Genomic DNA, 19,439 nt, shown 5'->3' on the forward strand with positions numbered 1-19,439 from the left:
TCCTGACATTTAAGATGAGAGTGACCCCCTCACTCATCCTTGAGTGGCATTGCGTGAGCAATAAGCCCCAACCATCCCTTGGATATAAACCTACACATACTCAGTGCGACTGGAGAGTCTTAATTACCCACTAAACCATCAGGCGCCATAATTTGATTATATGGTTACCACCCAGAATTGTAAATGGTTTCCTGGTGTACAGGAAACCATTTGGCTAGTCACTCAGTGTAGAGTCACCCATAGGCACAAGGAAGAGGAAAGGATGAAGGAAAGAAAGACAGAGGGGGGAGTGTAAAGTCACCCGTAGGCAGAAGAAAGAGGAAAAAATGAAGGAAAGAAAGAAGAGGAAGGAAGGAAGAGAGAAAAGGTCTGACACCCAAAGCAGTACTACATCGAGCAAGTGGATGGTGAGCACCCTCACCTAGCATGATGCCATAATATCACATTTGGGTTAATATATCGTTTACCCTGACAGCCCCTCAACATCGACAACGAAATCTAAACCGCCAAATTCTCTGCATGCAAAGCACTGTAATATTTGATTATTTTAATTTACCAGTTCGGAAGTGGGTAGAAGCCCTATCCTCACCCACACGGTCAGACCTATATACAAACTTGCAGGAAAGTTCATTGTATTAGTTTGTAAATTATCCACCACGTGGAGCTAACATCTTAGACCTTGTCTTAGCCACATAAGAAAATTGAGTGAAAAATTATATTGTAGGATAATTTCGTACACGTGATTATCGTATAATTAATTTTAACCTTACAATCAGCGAAGACAATATCAAGGCGAGTAGTAGAGTGAGCCCAACTATAATAGGGCTAATTCTGATCAATTAAAGGCAACCGCAGATGCCAGTGACTGGCATCCCATCATCTAAACATTTGACATCAATGATTCATGTCATTTTCTAACAGAAACTCTCAACAATGCAGTCAAGTTATGTATTACAATGCACAACAGAAGGCCTGCCAGAAATTCTAGACCCAAATGCTGGAAATCCAATATTTAACACTGTCTGTTAGCAATACACCTTGCATACAAAAATTATAGTACAACAATGAGTCAAAGGAAAAATAACAATATGATACTCTTTGATGGAAAGCCAAAAAAATAATCAAACGCAGTAAGAAAAACCTTGAGGCACAATTTGCCACTTCAAATACAGACAGGATACGTAAAATCCATCCTAGACAATTTACCTACCAACAAAGCCCAGATGGAATTCCCCCAGTTGTTTTGAGAAAGTGTTCCCCAGAACTTGTCCCTGTTCTAGCTAAATTATTCAGACTATGCATACGTACTTCTTCATTCCCTGATTCATGGAAAGAACCCAATATCCACCCAGTTCCAAAGAAAAGAAGTTCCTCTGACTAAAGACAAATAGCTGTCACATTTTCTCTTGGTAAAATATTTGAAATTTTAGTTAATAAGCACATAGTTAAATATTTTGAAACCAACAACTTAATTAGTGATAGACAATATGGTTTTTGCCACGAAAGATCCACCATTACATGGAGAAACTCATGCAGTAGCCCTTGATATTTCTAAAGCTTTCGACAGAGTATGGCACCATTCCTTGCCATCCAAACTCCCTTGCTATGGGCTAAAGTCTTTTGTTCATCTGCCTTCCTCATATCTCAGCTACAGAAAATTAAGAGCAAAAGTAGGTGATGTATGTTCCAATTTCCACTCCATTAACGCCGGCGAACACAGGGATCGGTTCTGGCGCCAACCCTGTTCTCGGTTCACATTAATGATCTCTTATCCGTCATCCACAATCCCATCCATTCATATACAGATGACTCAACACTTCATAGTTCATTTACACTCAGACACCCACTTATAAAGTCTAATACCCCTAACTCTCAACTCAGTACAACCATCTCCATAAATCAAGACTTGTCTACAATCAATGAATGGGGACAAAACAACTTTGTCTCATTTAATGCTAGAAAAACTAAATATATACAATTTACTAATAGACAGATATTGCCAGATTCGCATATTACCTTCAGTACTACTAATATTCCCATCCCCCAAAGTACTGAAATTCTTGGCATCTCACTTAACAATGCTATCGGCTGGACCTCTCATGACAGATCACTAGCTAAAACTGCCTCAAAGAAACTTGGATTATTGTACAGAGTCCGTAACTTCTTCACTGACGAGCAGTTAGCTATAATTTACAAGTGTCAGGGGAGCTCTCAGCTTGAATATAGCTCACCCTCGTGGAATGGATGTGGAGAGGTTGAATTAACCCCTACACACCCAGTTGACATGTATAACCGTCATGATTTTGGGCACAGAGCAACGTCGGTTGATGTGTATAGCCACAAGCGTCTTTGTGCCACCATTTGAAGTTTAACTTATCCTTACTCACCGACGGGATCACCTGGAGATGTGGGGATACTTTCATTTGAAAGAGGAAGAGTTGGTGAGTCTTATGTATCTTTAATTTTTTTCTCTAGCTGTAACAGTTTGGAAGATATTAGGGTTTGAGGTATGGGTGTTTTTTCCGAAAACACGAAATCCCCCGTAGGGAGGAGCGTGTCGGAGTTAAACACCTAGACAAAATTCAGAACAAAGCTTTTAGAATTATTAATAACCCTGCTATAATAAATAAACCACCTCCCCTATAAGTAAAAAGAAATGTTGCCTCCCTTGCATTATTTTACAGATATATTTATGGCAAATGCTTAGACAAAGTTGCGTCCATTGTGCCACCTCTCCATGCCTTCCCTCGTGCTACATGGGCATCTGGTAGTGCTCATGACCGAAACATTACTCAGCCATATTCCAGAACTTCTGCCTATCAGAATTCTTTCATTCCCCAAACTGCATCTCTCTGGAACTTGCTTCTCAGAGTTGTTTCCCTCCAAACTTCACCCAACAGCTGTTCAAGTCCAAATGTTACTGATATTTTATAAATGGAGGACAACAGTAATCTCGTGTATGGATTATTTGTTTTCTATTCATTTGTTTTTTCTTCCTCTGTTCTGTTATTTACAAAAAAGTATCAGTAAAAATTTTAACAGCGAATTTTTCAGATACATCAGAAACAAAAAGGCAATGAAAGAAAAGCATTCGGGAGTCTGCCCGAATATGCTATTGGCCAAGTCCAAGATTTTGGCCATATCTTTATACCATGAAGGTTTCATGTTAATAGCTGAAGTCGTTCATTAGATATAATGGTGTTAAAGGCAGCTGACAAAAACTAGTTGACCTTTGACAGCCATATTTGTGACCTTCACCTTGATTCCGAGTGCCCATTTTCGAACTCGGCCAAGAATTTGGCCTTATCTTGGTACCCTAAGGGTTTCATGTTGATAGATCAAGACGTTCATGAGATACAATGGTGCTAAAGGCAGGTGATAAAAACAAGTTGACCTTTGCCATCCATTTTGGTTACCTTGATCTTGACCCCGAGTGCCCATTTTCGAATTTGGCAAAGATTTTGGCCATATCTTGATCTCCTGAAGGTTTCATGTTGACAGCTCAAGCCATTCATGACATATAATGTTAAAACACACACACACACACACACACACACACACACAGGCAGGCAAAAACATTATCATTCCGCCTTCTACAGGTAGGCGATAACAACTCCAACAATCAGACCCTAAATGACAAATAACAGAGTGCATACTGATGAAACTGATGTCATAAATTCTTAATACGGTACTTTCTTTGCATCAGTATTTACAATGGAAAATTCTCGTACACATAGGATTCCTGTCGTTTTCCCAGCCTATACAAGAGGGAAATATAATCGATGATATTACAATTAGTGAAAGCGATTTACTACTTGCAATTAGCAAATTAAAGGAATATAAAACACCAAGACCAGACAGATTATCGCCAACCGTGCTAAAGCGACTTCAGAAATGTATATCAAAGCCTTTATCTGAACTTTTTAACTTATAACTAAAGAGCAGTAGGGTTCCACACGAACAGATGCAAATGTAACCCCAGTATTCAAAAAGGGCAACAAAGCACAACCAAGAAACTAACGCCCGATTAGTTTGACGACAATGGTTTGAAAATTGTTTGGAACTATTATCAGATGAGAGACTGTGAAACCTTTAGAAACAAATACCATCAGTGATTCTCAACTTGATTTACGGAATAATCACTCCTGCCTCAAGAATCTGCATGACGAGACTAAATCTGTTGACGATGCCTGTCTTGACTTTCAAAAGGCTGTCGACAAGGCTCCACACAAAAGACTCTTTCCGAAGCTAAAGGCGCATGGTTTCAGTGGCAGTGTGTTCAGGTGGATGGAAGATTGACTCGCCGGATGAAAGCAAAGTGTTGTAATAAATGGAAAGGAATCAGACCGAACAAACGTTACAAGTGAAGTGTCACAGGGTTCACAGTTAGATCGTTTTCTTTTTTCTTTTATATACATAATTGACGTTGATAAAAGATCATTTGTATGATTTCTAAATTTGCTGTCGACTAAAATTGGTAACAGGGCAAACACATCACTGCAGAGGCAGGCAATTCAGAGAGATCTTGATCACTGTGAAACGGGGCCCAAGCATGGCAACTGAATTTCAACATTAATAATAGTAAAGATGCTAAACATTGGCAGTAAAAAATCTAAGGGCCAGTTACAACATGGGTAAACCATGAAAAAGACTCAGGAATAACAATAACACATTATTCTAAACCATGGATAGGGTGTACAGAAGCTGTTAAAAAAAATAAATTTATAGGATTCATAGGTACAGCATTCGAATATGAATCTGACAATATCAACCTCACTTATATATAATTCCGAGTACACCCACACTCTGAGTATTCCGTGCAAGTCTGGTCCCTATATTATACAAAAATGATGTGAAGAAACTTGAGAGAATACAACGAAGGGTGATCAGGATGATACCTAGAATGAAAACTATACAATATGGGAAGCGTATGAAGCCCAGAATCTCTATCGTAACTGAACGCAGGTTACAAAGAGAGTTAATATTCAAGTATTAGAAATATCAAAACGACACGATAACGTGGCTATCAATAAATGCTTAAAGTTGATTGCTTAAATTATACTAGACGTAATGAACATAAAATTATCCGAAAAAGACTTCAGTCACAGGAAGCTAAGCTTTTCTTCTTTAAGAGAGCTGTAAATATATGGATTAAATTGCCCTCAGATGTAGCTAACTGTGATACAGTACTAACCTTTAAAAATCGCTTGGATGAGTATCTGTCATCTGACCCCCAGCTAAGTATGTTAACTCCTGAATAACACATTTCTGATATATATATATATATATATATATATATATATATATATATATATATATATATATATATATATATATATATATATATATATATATATATTATTCAAAGCCTGGATCGCACGATCGTAGAACATTGATAAATACTGTTGGCTTAATGCTTCTTTTTTCAGTTAGATGGTGTAAAATAAAATTTCCTTTTCCTCTTTCCTATGAAATTTCCATGACAGTTTTTCTTGGCTGCATGGTGACCCTTCTCATTATTTCCTGCCACAATCAGCTAGCGGGTTTGGAGGGTGGGAGAAGCTATCCTACTTTTTATCCTTGTGCGCCATTTTACTCATGTCTCTTATCTTCATCTACCGTCATCCAAGCATATATTCTCTTCCTTTATCTCGATCTACGCTCTTGTAAGCTCGTATTCTCTTCTTTTTCTTCCAAGCTTATATTACCTTTTTTTTTTCATCTTCCTTTCCTTCTCTTCTTTCTCATTTCCCTCCTCTTCCTTTTCTTGTTCGCTCCTTAGGTCACATCATTCTTCTCGCTCCTCTTGTTTCTTCTTTCCTTTCTCTTACTTCTCGTTCTTTCCCGTCTTCCTTTATCCCTTGTTCTTCGCATCAGTTCTCTTCCATATATCTCATTTTCTCCTTGATTCTCCTTCTTTCTTTTTCTTTCCCCTCTTCTTTTTGCTTCCTTTGTTTATACACCACAGCCTTCAGCCAATCACATTTCTGCCTCCATCGGAGCACTTCTTCCTCCTAATTTCATTCTTGCATATTTTTTTTTCTGTTTCCATACTTTGATATCTCTTTTTTTTCAAATTCTCTTCTCTTCCACCTTTCCTTTCCTCCTGTTCTCCACCCCCCCCCCCCCGTCTCTTTCCAACCATTTGCTCATCCTATCACTTCCCCCAGCGCCTCCTTCTGCAAGTAATATAGTCCTCGTTATTTTCATTCCTTTGCTTCCCTCCCCTTTCTTTTTCCGTTTCTCCCTTCGTTTCCCCTCAATTTCCTACCCTTCCTTCTTCTCTCCCCTTCTCCCACCTGCAATCCGCGCACCTCGTATGCGTATATTACAATCTAGCTTGATCCCTTCCCCCCCTTCTTGCATACTCTTTTCCTCCCACCTGCTTTTCTTCTCCTCCTTCTCCCTTTACTCTTTTTTGTTATTTTCTTTCCCCTTTAAAATTTTCTAAACTCTTTCCTTCTGTTCCTCCCTCTTCCCTTCATCTTTCCCATGTTCTTAATCTTTCTTAGCTTCCTATTGCTCTCCTTTTCCCTCTTCTGCATCCTTCTCCCTCTTTATTCCCTTCAGTTCCTCCTTCTCTCCTGTCCTACTGCCAAAGGCAATCCCTCCCACCTCGTGTACCAAAATATTCGTCTCCCCTCATCCTCCGTCCCCTCATAACATCCTTCCTTTTATATTTTTCAGCCTACATGGAGACGCTCTCTCTCTCTCTCTCTCTCTCTCTCTCTCTCTCTCTCTCTCTCTCTCTCTCTCTCTCTCTCTCCTGGCTTTATGTCTGAAGTTATTTACTTGAAGCATATCCAAGCAACACCACACACGGAGACGTAGGGTCGAGCTAAATGAGACATTTCTTCTGGTACAGTGACTTATTTTCTTATTCTTTCTACAGCTTGACAACATTAAGCTTTAGAGACATCGCCTGTAATGGCAGGATTAGACTCATTGTGCATTTACCCCCTTCACAACGACACGCCTCTGCCTGATCTGAATAAAACCGGCTATGGGTAGTAATAACAACATAAAGTACGTTATTGGACTGAAGTGTTTGATGAAAATCAAAATAATGTAGCAATAGGAAAGCTGTAAACAGATTTACAAATATAATTTGAAATGCTCCTAACGTACAGACGAAGAAGAACTTTCCGAGCTATTATATGAAAAGCTAAAGGGAAATAACAATAAAAAATATATATTACCTAAGTTACATATCTGGAAGAAGTGTTCACAGGATATAATCAAATACGTATGGTTGGTGACAATAATACCTATTAATTTTTTAGATCAGAATTACTGGAATTCCAGCCATTACTCTCTGTACTGTTTATCACATTTTTTTTTTCTGCAACCGTACACAAAAGACTCAAGCGCAGAAGAAATGTCATTTGCAGCAACAGGCTAAAACATATATTAAGAAAGACATAAAAATGAATGCTTAAAGATAAATTGTTAATGTACCACTTACCTTGACTGCCTGGCTGTTGAATGTCATTTCCACCACGTCCAGCGAATACATCTTCCTCTTGCCCTCGTCTGTGAAACTTATGTTGCCCGTCAGGCCCTCCATCTCAACCTGCAACAACGCAACGCAAAAAAAATGAAAGAAACCCACAGCGACGCTTCAGTAGGAGCAGCACTACAATAACACTTCCATGAGACCAACATTACGATACTGAAATTAACACTCAACAGCACTTCAGAGTAATATGCTATCTACTTGCTCTACTGTATACCCATCTGCAGCAAAACAGTCATCATTATATACCCATCTGCAGCAAAACAGTCATCATTATATACAGTACAAGACAGCTTATCTCTTCCCTTCAATCAGCTGATGCATTTTTATACTGTTATGACGTAAGAGTGTTAGTTGGGTGGTTCTGGACAATTCCTGTTCATTTTCGAATCTGAAGTTACGAGTCAGAGTTGCCAGATAGCCTGATGTTTTAAGTGGAGGCATTTCATAAAGTTATTCATTAAATTTTATTCGTTTTTTTTCTATAATGTTTTATTTGGATGATTATGCAATATTCACATTTAAGTTCAATTCGTAAGCTAAAGCATATAGAGTGTTGTGATATATAAGAAAACTCTGGCGTGTTTCGGATGTCTTCGATTTAGTAACTGTAGGTGCTGAAGTAAACTAGAAGATGCAAGTGTAATGCAAGATTATATAAGGATGGGAGAGAGAACAGAGTGGATTCAGTCAATTTTAATTGTACTCATGGCCTTATGAAGTTAGTGCAGCTCTGGAGTTGCGAAGTTGATAGTGTAATTATTTGCTAAATAAAGACAATGAATGTAAGAAGCTCTTGTTTAAATACAACACCCTAGCTGATCTCTTGTTGTACATCTAAAGGCTGCCGCTAGGAAGACCAACTTACAGGGCAACATCCTTCCTATACAGAACTACTGCTTTTGGAGCCTGTGGCAGTGTGGGTTGAGGATATAACATATGGTGTCAGGAGTTGGGATCGGAAAGTGCTGTAGTGAGTCCAATCTTCGTCATGGAGTCGGAAGGTATACAGACACCTGCCAAGCTGGGCAGGAGGAAGTGTCTCTGGCTGCAATTATGAAGTTGCCACAAGCACAAAGTGAAGGACAAAAAGAGTTTACCAAAGAAATCAATGAGCAACAACAAGACCAAAGTGAACAGCTACAAGCACAGGATGAAGGACAGAAATAACTCAGAGAAAAACTACAAGCACAATATGAACATTTAGTGCCACAAACTGAAGAACAGAAAGAACGATATGAACGATTTCAAGAGGCATTAAAGGAGCAACAGAAGGACCTGCAACTAAGGATGCAAGGACAGCTACATGCTTTCTTGGGGGAAATGAAGGAAGAACAGCAACAGTTGAAGGAGGAAGTATATGCTGAGCTACAGCGCAGAAGTGTGAGGTAAGCAATGAACTGATGAAGAGCAGACAGCATCTAGACGACCAGTCGAAGATAGTTAGCGAGGGAAATGTGATGGACTGCAGACAGCATATTGGCGACCAGTTAAAGACAATTAACGAGAGAATGGAGGCTGTAGCGAAATTTTGCACTGCTGAGCCTCAGGTTAGTGAACAAGGAGCATATAAAAAAATGGACAATGTATGTTGAATCTTGATGAATCCCAAGCACCTAAAGACTTCATTACGGGGCTGAGTAATCAAAATGCAGGATTTTTGAGTCCTGGGTTTAGTTACGCTGCCTCAGTTTTTAGGCCCCAAACCAGTGAAGTGCGTGGCTATAATGGGAGACCAATTAAAAAGAAACCTCAGGAATCTGAGAGCAAATAGGAGGAAGATTACCACGTCAGTTTGAGCTACTTGATGATCAGAATGGTTGTGATTATAGGCAGAAGGAAGTGCAGCTAGCTATTAGCCTTAAGGATGCCACAATGGAGATTCTTGGGCAGATGCAATTGGAGGAAAAAAACAGTTATCAGTCCCTGGTTGAAGTGTTGGAATGCAGATATGGGACCGTGTACCAGACTAACGTTTATAGGGTATGATTCCAGACCCGTGTAAGGCTTGAGGTGAATCCCTTCAACAGCTTGCTCATGATCTGGAGTGTATGGCACATAAGGCATACTCTGAAGCAGCACCTAATCTGTTGGCTATTCTTCTGAAGGACCAGTTCATCGATGCTCTTGATAGTGCAGAGTTGAAAGTGCAAATGAAGCAGACACAATCCAGAAGAATGCAATAGGTACTAGCTAGGGCTATGGAATTTCAGTCCTACAGCTGAACAAGTAGTAAGTGCGAAAAAATATATTGGAGTATATGGAGACATCTGGCGGTCCCTGTAGTAAGCCCATGTATCTTTATGAATGAATCAATCAGAACCTAGAGCCTGTGTCAGGTGGAACGTGATTGGCTGAGCTTTTCAGTGGTGGTGAAGCAAACATCTCATCATATTATGTTGAGCTGAAGGCAAATTATTGATAAGTGGTATGAAGCAATTTGTAGAGAATACTACATTATCTAAAGAACGAACGTGGAGTATAAAAGAGTAATAAGCGTTAGCAATCTGTACAACACAGCTGGCAACATGGCACAGAACAGCAACATGTTAACTGGAAATTTAATTTATTCATGATATTCGAAGCTGCTGAAATGAACCAATAGATCTTGACCTCTAACAAAGAGAACCAGCAAGGCTTTCTTTAACGAATCAAATACTAATTTTCTATTTCTTCAATTTCTAGGGTTATCATCCTCTGTGACACTAGATATCTATTAAAATGCATCTGCAGTAACTTTATACTAAACTCTTTGTTACCTTATTACCTGTCATCTCAATATGATACATTGAAATAGGAAAGGAAAAGACTGTGCTAGGCCATAAATACCTTGTAGCACAAGGAAGGAGATAGAGAGGAGGGACAGCAAGCACGAGGGAAAAAGAAGGGAAGGAGGGACAGCCGAGGAGCGGAGAAGGATTGACTCGGGACCGAAGGGACGCCAAAACCGTTTATCGCCCACATCTCTGCAGGCAGTACTCCCATACAGGGTTCGTCTCATTATAAATACATTGCATTAGATACGCAGAAATATAGTCGGAGAATCAGTAACATTCATATATTATGAGACGGTTACTTTAAAATTCCTCCCAGCAGCTCCACCCATTTACTTTCAGGTCCACGAGATGCATACAACATCGTTTTGTAACATCAATCACGGACTAGGTAACCAAATATCCAGTTTTAATTCGCAACATCTAACAAACACTGATTCCTCTTCCACAATGTTTGGAGGAGAGGGTGGGAGAGAATGCGATCAAAGTAGAATGAAGAGGTTACCAAATAGGTAACTAGTGTCACTTAACACTGGCACCCATGGGGTTGTTCCCTCATTTGAATATGAAATTATATTGCTTGATGCTAGTCAGTCCCCAGATCGAAGTTGTTACGCCCTGTCCATACTACTGGGCAGTGACTGGAGGACTGGGCCCTCACTGGGCACAGTCTGTCGGGCATGACTGTGATATCAACAATGCTGGGTAGCTGGTCAGGCAGTAAACTCGGCCAATTGGCTGTAGGTGATCGGTGACGCAAGTTAGTCCCCGGATCAAAGTTGTTAAGTCCCGTCCACACTATCGGGCAGTGACTGGAGGACTGGGCCCTCACTGAGCACAGTCAGTTGGGCATGACTGTGATGTCCACAATGCTGAGTAGCTGGTCAGGCAGTAAAGTTGGCCAATAGTCTGTAGGTGGTCGGCAGCGCTTGACTGCGGTATCACCATGAGCACCACAGTTGAAAAGAACAAAATAGCTCAGTATAGCATGTTACTTGTTGCAAAAAGAAACAAGAGTGCAGAAGAAAACAATCTGGTTAAAGACCCAGATGTAACTTTTTACGAATGGCAGGGTCGTCAGCCCATGTCCAGCACCAAACCACGGGGAAGAGTCTGGTGATTTCGTTCAACTACCTGCACTGGCTGTCCGCTGGTTTGCCTGTCAAAGTTGCCACAACGTGTTCGATGACAGGCTTACCACTCGTGCCCGCCGGGCACTGCCCAATAGTGTCGCCGGGCTTTTAGATTATATGCATACTTTGATATGTTGCACAGTTTATTTGTACATCACTTCAGGCATTCACTGTTGATTGCCAGGATGTTTACTGTGTGCGATATAGCTGCTTGATGAGCACGACGCTGATTCCAACACATATCTCACCACGGTTTTATCGCCTTCTATCTTGTCCAAGAAAATTCACTGCAATCACTCCATAGGACATGTTTTCTGATGTGGTGAAAATGAATACAGGAATGGCATGGTAATCAATTATGAGGGTTTCTTTTTGCCTAACATATTTGTCATTAGAAGTTGATAATGTTTCAGCTTTAATATTTCTCATTATCGGTAGGCATAGAACAAAACCAAAATAATTGGCATTAAGTTTTCCTCTGACAAAATATTTAGTCCTTATAACATTATAAAATAATGTTCTCTTCAATATGACATGTGTGATCTATATATGACAAATAAATAATATTCCTTTTTTTTATTTGGCTAAATGTATAAAAAAAAATATAATATTATTTCATGAAAACAATAAATCATTGGATGAAATTAAATCAAAATAAGTCTGCCAATTATATTCAACCCAGTATCTTGTCCAGAGACCATTGCTGGCAATCTCATCTTGAAGGCGGTCAGGTAATGACTCCACGTGATTCTGAAAGATAAGAGGTTTCCTCCTCAGTACCTCCCACTCTCTCATTGTCGGACGCAACATTTGCTGTGATGAATTTTCCTCGTAGGACTCAAAAACATTAACAACATTGGCTCAAACGTTTTACACATATACATATATCTATCAATCTATCTATCTTACTATATTAGGGTGTTTAGAAAAATCGAACCTACAGGAACTTGAAGGGCAAAGTGCTTGTTCAGCTCCATCACTGGTGGGGACTGCACCATACTTTGCAATTTTCTTTGACCTTCTCAAACTCATACCTCACGACCCCAGTATATTTTGGTTTCTTGGTGATTGAGGTTAGTCATACTTTCTCCCACAACTCCATGTTATTTCTTTTCAGATGGCTAGTACAAGGTCCATAACCACTGTATTCCTGAATGATGATGCTTGAAAAGACAGTTTGTTGAATTTGAGCCAGCTGCCAGCGATTGGAAATGTCTTTCAATGACTTTTCTAATTTCTGAATGTGGGGAAGAAGGATCTGCCAACATCATTGTCACTGGTTGCTGAAGAAGCAATGGCAGTATGGGTCAAAACATCCATTCCCATGGTTGAAAAGCGGCATGCTGTACAAAAGTTGAAAAAGGAGTATGAGAAATACCATAACGTGGTACAGAATACAGCTCGAGGTGGGAAGACTCAAAAACAAAAAGAAGCTCACTACAGGGATGTCCACTTGAAAGGTCTAGTTCACTTGGCCAAAGATGCAGGAGGACAAGGAGTTCCTGATCGATCAGCGTACCAGCAGGAAAATGTACATTGGCACTGAAGACAAAATGTACAAGACCAGAATGAAGGGCAAGGACAAAAGGAAGAAGACAAGAGACGTCTGAAGTCCGAGAAGGAAAAAAAGAAAATGCTGGAGAAGGGAGGAATAGGAGAGGTAGAAACATCCACATCATCAAGTAATTCTGAGGATGAAGGTGACAATGAAGAAGTTCCAGGGCTGTTTACTTCATTCACTCTAAAAGTTCCACACTTGGATCCCAGGCGAAGGCAGCTTACTGATGACCCTGTATTTCTTGCTGCATGTGATCAGACAGGCATTTCAACACGAGTTGCAAAGCAAGTAGTAACTCCCGCCTTGATCGCAGCAGGGATTGACGTGGGGGGACACATGTTGTCTGTCGGATCTCTCCACTCTGTTCAGAAAGAATCAAGGACTGAGATCGCTGAAAAGATCATAAAAGAATTCCAGCCACAAACACCCTTGATTCTCCATTTTGATGGTAGTGGCTGCAGTGATCACCTGGCAATTGTTGTTACTGTGATTTACGGAGAAGATCCTGGAGATCCCTAAGATCCCTACTGGAACAGGCGAAGCAATGGGAGCGGCAGTGCTAAGGACTCTAGATGAATGGCCGGAAGTGAAGCCCTGGATTTCAGAGCTCTGTTTTGATATTACACCGAGGTTCACAGTGGAGCTTGCTTTATCATTGAAAGAGGTTTCCAAGTCCCACTGGTGTTCTTGGCATGCAGGCACCACAGGTGCCAACTCAGAGTGGCAGGGATCTATGACCTCTTTTTCTCTTCTTTTGGTCCTGAAATTCCTCTCTTCAGTCGATTCAAAGAGTTCGGAACAAAACTGACACAGATTCCTTCGATCCCTACGATAATGACCTAGATGAAAAATCTCAGTCGTGGATTGCCAACACAGCCGAGGACGTTGAACACTACATACTCAGCCACATGGATCGTGTGTAACCCTGTGATGACTACCTTGAGCTCCTCCAGCTGTCTTTGGCTTTCCTCAGCAAGAAGCCAGCACGGATGACCTTTCACTGTCCAGGTGCCTATCACAGAGCACGTTGGATGGCCAAATGCCTTTACTGCCTCAAGATCTTTCTTTTCGTAAATCAACTGAAGGATGCAGCCTCCTATCCCTTTTGCATGGCAACAAAAGGAGGCCATCAAACTCATCTGTCTTCCTCGTCACCATCAATGTGAAGCACTGGTTTGAAGCCCCAAATGCTGTCAACGCTCCAATCAATGACCTCAATTTCCTGAAGAAATTTGAAGAATTCAGAGGTGGATCCTGTTGTAGCAAAAAGGCACTGGACAAAGTCAAAAGCCACCTCTGGTACCTCAGTGAGGACCTGGCTCCATTAGCCCTGTAGTCTGACAAAATCTTTGCTGAGGAATAGCAGGAAATACTGAAAAATATGACCACAGCACTGCCAAGGAATAATGGTCTGCGCCGTTTGAACATGAAGACGATTGATAGGGCATCAGAAGTCGAAAAACCTCTTCCAGTGTTTGAAGCTGGATACTCCAACAAGCATCAGTGACCTCTGCCTCAATCCTGATGTCATGGCCCACCTCAAAGTGGTCAATGATGCTGCAGAGCAGGCAGTCAAACTGGCAATGGGCTACAACAGTGGTATGACGAAGAATGAAGAAGAACGACAGCTGATCTTTCATGTTGTGCAGCACCACAGAACCCTTTACAACTTGACCAAAAAATCCCATATGTAATAAACTGAAAATGCTTGTTGTATAGCTCAAAATTATTGTTTCTTTTTGCACCACATCCTATATTTTTTACTTTTCCTCACCATACCCTTCACGTACTCAGATCAGTAAGATTTACAGAATGCAGGGGCAGTGAGGCACGACTTTGCATTAATAAAAAAAAACATAAATTTTTGCTTGAATGCTTTGTTTGTAAAGTGGAATCGATTGCATGCTTTGCACACCAAAGCATCCAATTTTGATTTTTTTCCGTATAAGTGCTGAACACCCTAATATATATATATATATATATATATATATATATATATATATATTGTTACGGAACAGAGAAAGATAACGTACACTTTAAGTGAGAATACTAAGAGTCACTACTGTCCCGTAAAGTTCCAGGTTCAAAACAAAAGAGTTAGGTAAAATTACAAGTTAAAGTTTAATGCTCAAACTAACTACAAAACATTCAGGACTCATAAGGATAATGTAATGGCAAATAAACAGGTTAAATATATGGTTAACTGCAATAGCCTCTATTAACACGAAATTAGCAAGAGTAAATTTATCTAAGTCAGCCCTGATAAAATGAGATACCAGATAATACTCAGTGAATGCAAGATAAATTATTACAGATACAAAATAATATTAAAACTGATGGACATAAAGATCCCTACATGAATTACAAAAACTTCACTAGGCCTACAAATTAAACTTATGCTATACAGTACAAGAAAAAATACAACAGTTATACTCAAATTACACACAGCTGCTAGATGTTTGGAGATTTCTTGAGCACTCACAATAATAATAACTGTACAGGGGAGGACAGAGATGTGAACAAAATGAGGAGCAGATCTAAGTGGCGATGATGCAGAGACTGAGCTCATTATATAGGGGCCGGCAGAGCTTGATACAACTTGTAAGAAGGACGCGCAAATGAAGCCATGGGGACAAAGAGTTGACAATCCTGGTCTGAACTCCAGAAATGACGACTTACTCTACTATAACGGTAGAAGGGGGGAACTGAGGCAGAACACGCTCGTGATCAAACATGCAGCATACTGTGCGTTAAAATTACACAAAGGATGATGAAATCATAGGCTATGTAACACCTCCCCACAAAGAAAAAGAAATTTACAAAGGAAATTTCTTATCACTCTAAAACAATCTGTACATGGCATTACAGAACATGCAAATGTCTTTCCTAATGTTACAAAACATGAGATCTCCCTAGCACGTTCAGTCATAGGTACTTGCCAGTATCCCTTTAACAAATCAAACTTACTTATGTACCTAGCCTTTCCGATCTTGTCTATGCAATCTTCCACACGAGGGAGAGGGTAAGTGTCTGTTTTGGTTATCTGATTAACACGTCTGTAGTCAATGCAAAGCCGCTGTGACCCACCTGGCTTAGGGACCAGAGTGACAGGAGAACTCCACTCGCTCTGACAGGGCTCAATCATCTTGTGGTCCAACAGGTAGCCAACCTCCTTCTGGATGAGAGGAACTTTCACTGGATTCACACGGTAAGGAGGCAGTTTAATTGGCTTTGCGTCTCCAACATCGACATCATGCATCAACACAGTAGTTCTTCCTGGAGTGGCACGGAACACTTGCGGGTACTCCTGCAGTAATGCCGAAAACTCCTGCCTTTCCTCGGGAGGTAGATGAGAAAGCTTAGTCTGGAGATCATTCATGATATCAGGATTCTTCCCCAAACTATCACTCAGGTTCATACTGCATGGGAGAGCTTCACTTGCAGACTCGGGTGGAACAGCTACAGTGCAGACTGGGTTATTTTCGTCCCGCCTGTGATACAACTTTAGCATGTTGATGTGACATAGTTGCTTGTTCTTTCTACGATCTGGTGTGGTGATGACATAGTTGACATCACTGAGTTTCTTCTCCACGAAATAAGGGCCACTAAACTTGGCTTGAAGAGGTTGCCCATGAATTGGTAGCAGAATCAAAACCTGATCTCCTGGCTGAAAGTGGCGTAACCTGGACTTCTTATCATACCAAGTCTTCATCCTCTCCTGAGCAGCTCCTAAATTCTCTCTCGCCAGCTGTAAAGCAGTGGACAGCCGTTCTTTGAACTTCATCACATACTCCAGCAGGTTGATGTCATCTTCCTCCGACAGCCAGCATTCCTTGAGTAACTTAAGGGGTCCTCTTACTTCATGGCCAAACAGTAGTTCAAAAGGTGAGAAGCCCAGTGATTCATTTGGAGATTCTCTTGCAGCAAACACAACGAATGGAAGACCTTTATCCCAGTCTTTCTGATGTTCCAAACAGTATTTCTTGAGCATCGATTTGAGTGTTTGATGATATCTCTCCAACGCTCCTTGGGTCTGGGGATGGTAAGCTGAAGACGTGATCTGGGTGATGCCCAACTCTTTCAGAGACTGCTTGAAAACGTTCGACATGAAATTACTTCCCCGGTCTGACTGTACCTCCTTGGGCAGACCAAACTTTGTGAAGAACCCTAGCATTTCCTTAACCACGTACTTTGCTGAGATGTTTCTAAGTGGAATGGCTTCAGGATAACGAGTAGCAATATCAATCATGGTCAACACATAAGAAAATCCTGAAGAAGTCTTAGGAATAGGGCCCACAATATCCACCAACACACGGGCGAAAGGCGCCTCAAAAGGAGGAATGGGAACTAGAGGTGCAACCTTTTCGGTCTGATTACACTTCCCCACAACTTGACAGGTGTGACAAGACTTACAATACCAGGAAACATCCCTGAAGATACCTGGCCAGTAGAAGTGTTTCAAAATGCGTGCCACAGTCTTCCTCACTCCAAGGTGTCCTGCCAAACTGGAATCATGAGCCACTCGAATGATATCCTGCCTACAAACACGAGGGATGACAACTTGATGTACAACCTCCTATTCACAGTCGGCTGATGCTGTTGGGGGTCTCCACTTCCTCATAAGTACTCCTGACTTTACATAATAACAAGTTGAAGCACCGGCTGACTCTTCTTCACTGTAAGCAGAGTTAGCTAGACCTTTCAACTCAGGGTCAGCAACCTGCAACTCAACCAACTCTTGACGAGACAAATTATCAACACTACGGGGTACTGCCTCATCTGGTGAGTGGTCCAAATTAGCAAGAAAAGTGTCAGCTAGGATAACATCATCATCATCATTATCCTCTATATCACCAGTAACTTTAGACTTAGCCCTAGTGACAGCACATGCAGGGAACACATCAGGGACATCACAATCCTGGGACGCAGCCACTGGCTCACTAGACAACTGAGGAGCTGGACACACTTGACTTCCACCAATATCATTTCCAAGTAAGAAAGTTACACCTGACATTGGGAGTGTCTCAACCAACCCAACCATAACGGAACCATTAACAAAACCAGACTCTAAATTCACTCTGCACAGAGGGACAGAGAAGTAATTATTCCCTACACCTTGTAAGATTACAGTTTCATCAGAGGAATTAACATTAGAGCCTAGAACACTGGTCAGCATAAGGGATTGGGAAGCACCTGTATCACGATATATTTTAACTGATTTCCTGTCATTACTGTCCAGAGGACTGACAAAACCATCAGACAGGAAATTAGCACATGAACTCTTGAGAGTGTCACCCACGTTACTGCTCAAAAGAGGAGCTCCATCATGAGAATTTAAGTTACCCCTCAAAGCAGGTTCAGTTAACTCAGTTAAAGAATTCTGGGAACTCTCAAGAGTGGACACTAGACCAATTGATTGAATATTTAAAGACTCCTTTTTGTTCACATCACGCTGTCTCCTGAAACATCTCTCCGTAGTATGACCAAGCTTACTACAATAAGTACATTTACTTTTCTGAAATCTAGAGGTGAAGCTGGTATTTACTTCCTGAGAAACATCATCTTTATTCTCTTTCCTGTTACCTGTACTCTGAGTAGAGGCAACGTACTTACTCTCAGCTTTCCCTTTTTCTTTAGAATATCTCTTGTGAGTGAGAACATATTCATCAGCTAAAACTGCAGCATCAGACAAATTATCTATTCTTTTCTCATCAAGATATAGGCTTACATCTTTACTAATACACCTTTTGAAATCCTCCAGCAAAATCATCTGCTTAAATTTGCCAAAATCAGAATCTACATTCTTAGAATTTAACCACTGCTCTAACAGATCTTCTTTGATTTTTGCATACTCAACATGGGATTGCTTATCTTGCTTGTAAGTTGTCCTAAATTTTACTCAATAGGCTTCAGGAACAAGCTCATAGGCCTTAAGAATCAAGCTCTTAACTACATCATAATTATCAGATTGATCCTGAGGCGAAGATGCATAAGTTACTTGAGCTTTACCGGTGAGAACAGTTTGAAGGAGTACTGGCCAATACTCCTTTGGCCAATTAAAACCTGTAGCTACCCTCTCAAACAACTGAAAATACTTTGTTAAATCAGATTCATTAAAAGGAGGGACAAGTTTAACATTTTTAGCCACATCAAAATCATCAGAGCTAGATGATCCAGTTCCACCTTGTTTCATGCGATACTCATGGTCTGCCTGAATCCTGGCAAGTTCAATTTGTGCCTGTATCTGTGCCTCCTGAATACGAGCCTGAGACTCCGCCTCCTTAGCATTTGCCTGAAATTCAGCCTCCTGAATACGAGCCTGAGACTCCGCCTGCTTAGCATTTGCCTGAAATTCAGCCTCCTTAGCCTGTGCTTGAAATTCAGTTTCCTTCACACGAGCCTCATTCAGGGCTAGCTGTAACTTAGCTAATTCAATCTGCGTTTGCTCATTTGGAGGA

The 19,439-nt window shown here is 40.7% G+C and overlaps 1 protein-coding gene across 1 annotated transcript in view; it reads right to left on the minus strand.

Annotated features, from left to right (window-relative positions):
* LOC145403705 (glutamate receptor 1-like) overlaps nucleotides 1–19,439 on the minus strand; it is a 1,124,056-nt gene that overhangs the window by 295,511 nt on the left and 809,106 nt on the right. The window contains exon 8 of the mRNA XM_080275390.1: nucleotides 7,466–7,573. Coding sequence (XP_080131516.1) covers nucleotides 7,466–7,573 — 108 coding nt within the window. The remainder of the gene's footprint in view (nucleotides 1–7,465; nucleotides 7,574–19,439) is intronic.

This window comes from Coenobita brevimanus, chromosome 61 (assembly GCF_032717465.1).
Source record: "Coenobita brevimanus isolate Jiangsu-jjx chromosome 61, ASM3271746v2, whole genome shotgun sequence".
Classification (NCBI taxonomy): domain Eukaryota; kingdom Metazoa; phylum Arthropoda; class Malacostraca; order Decapoda; family Coenobitidae; genus Coenobita; species Coenobita brevimanus.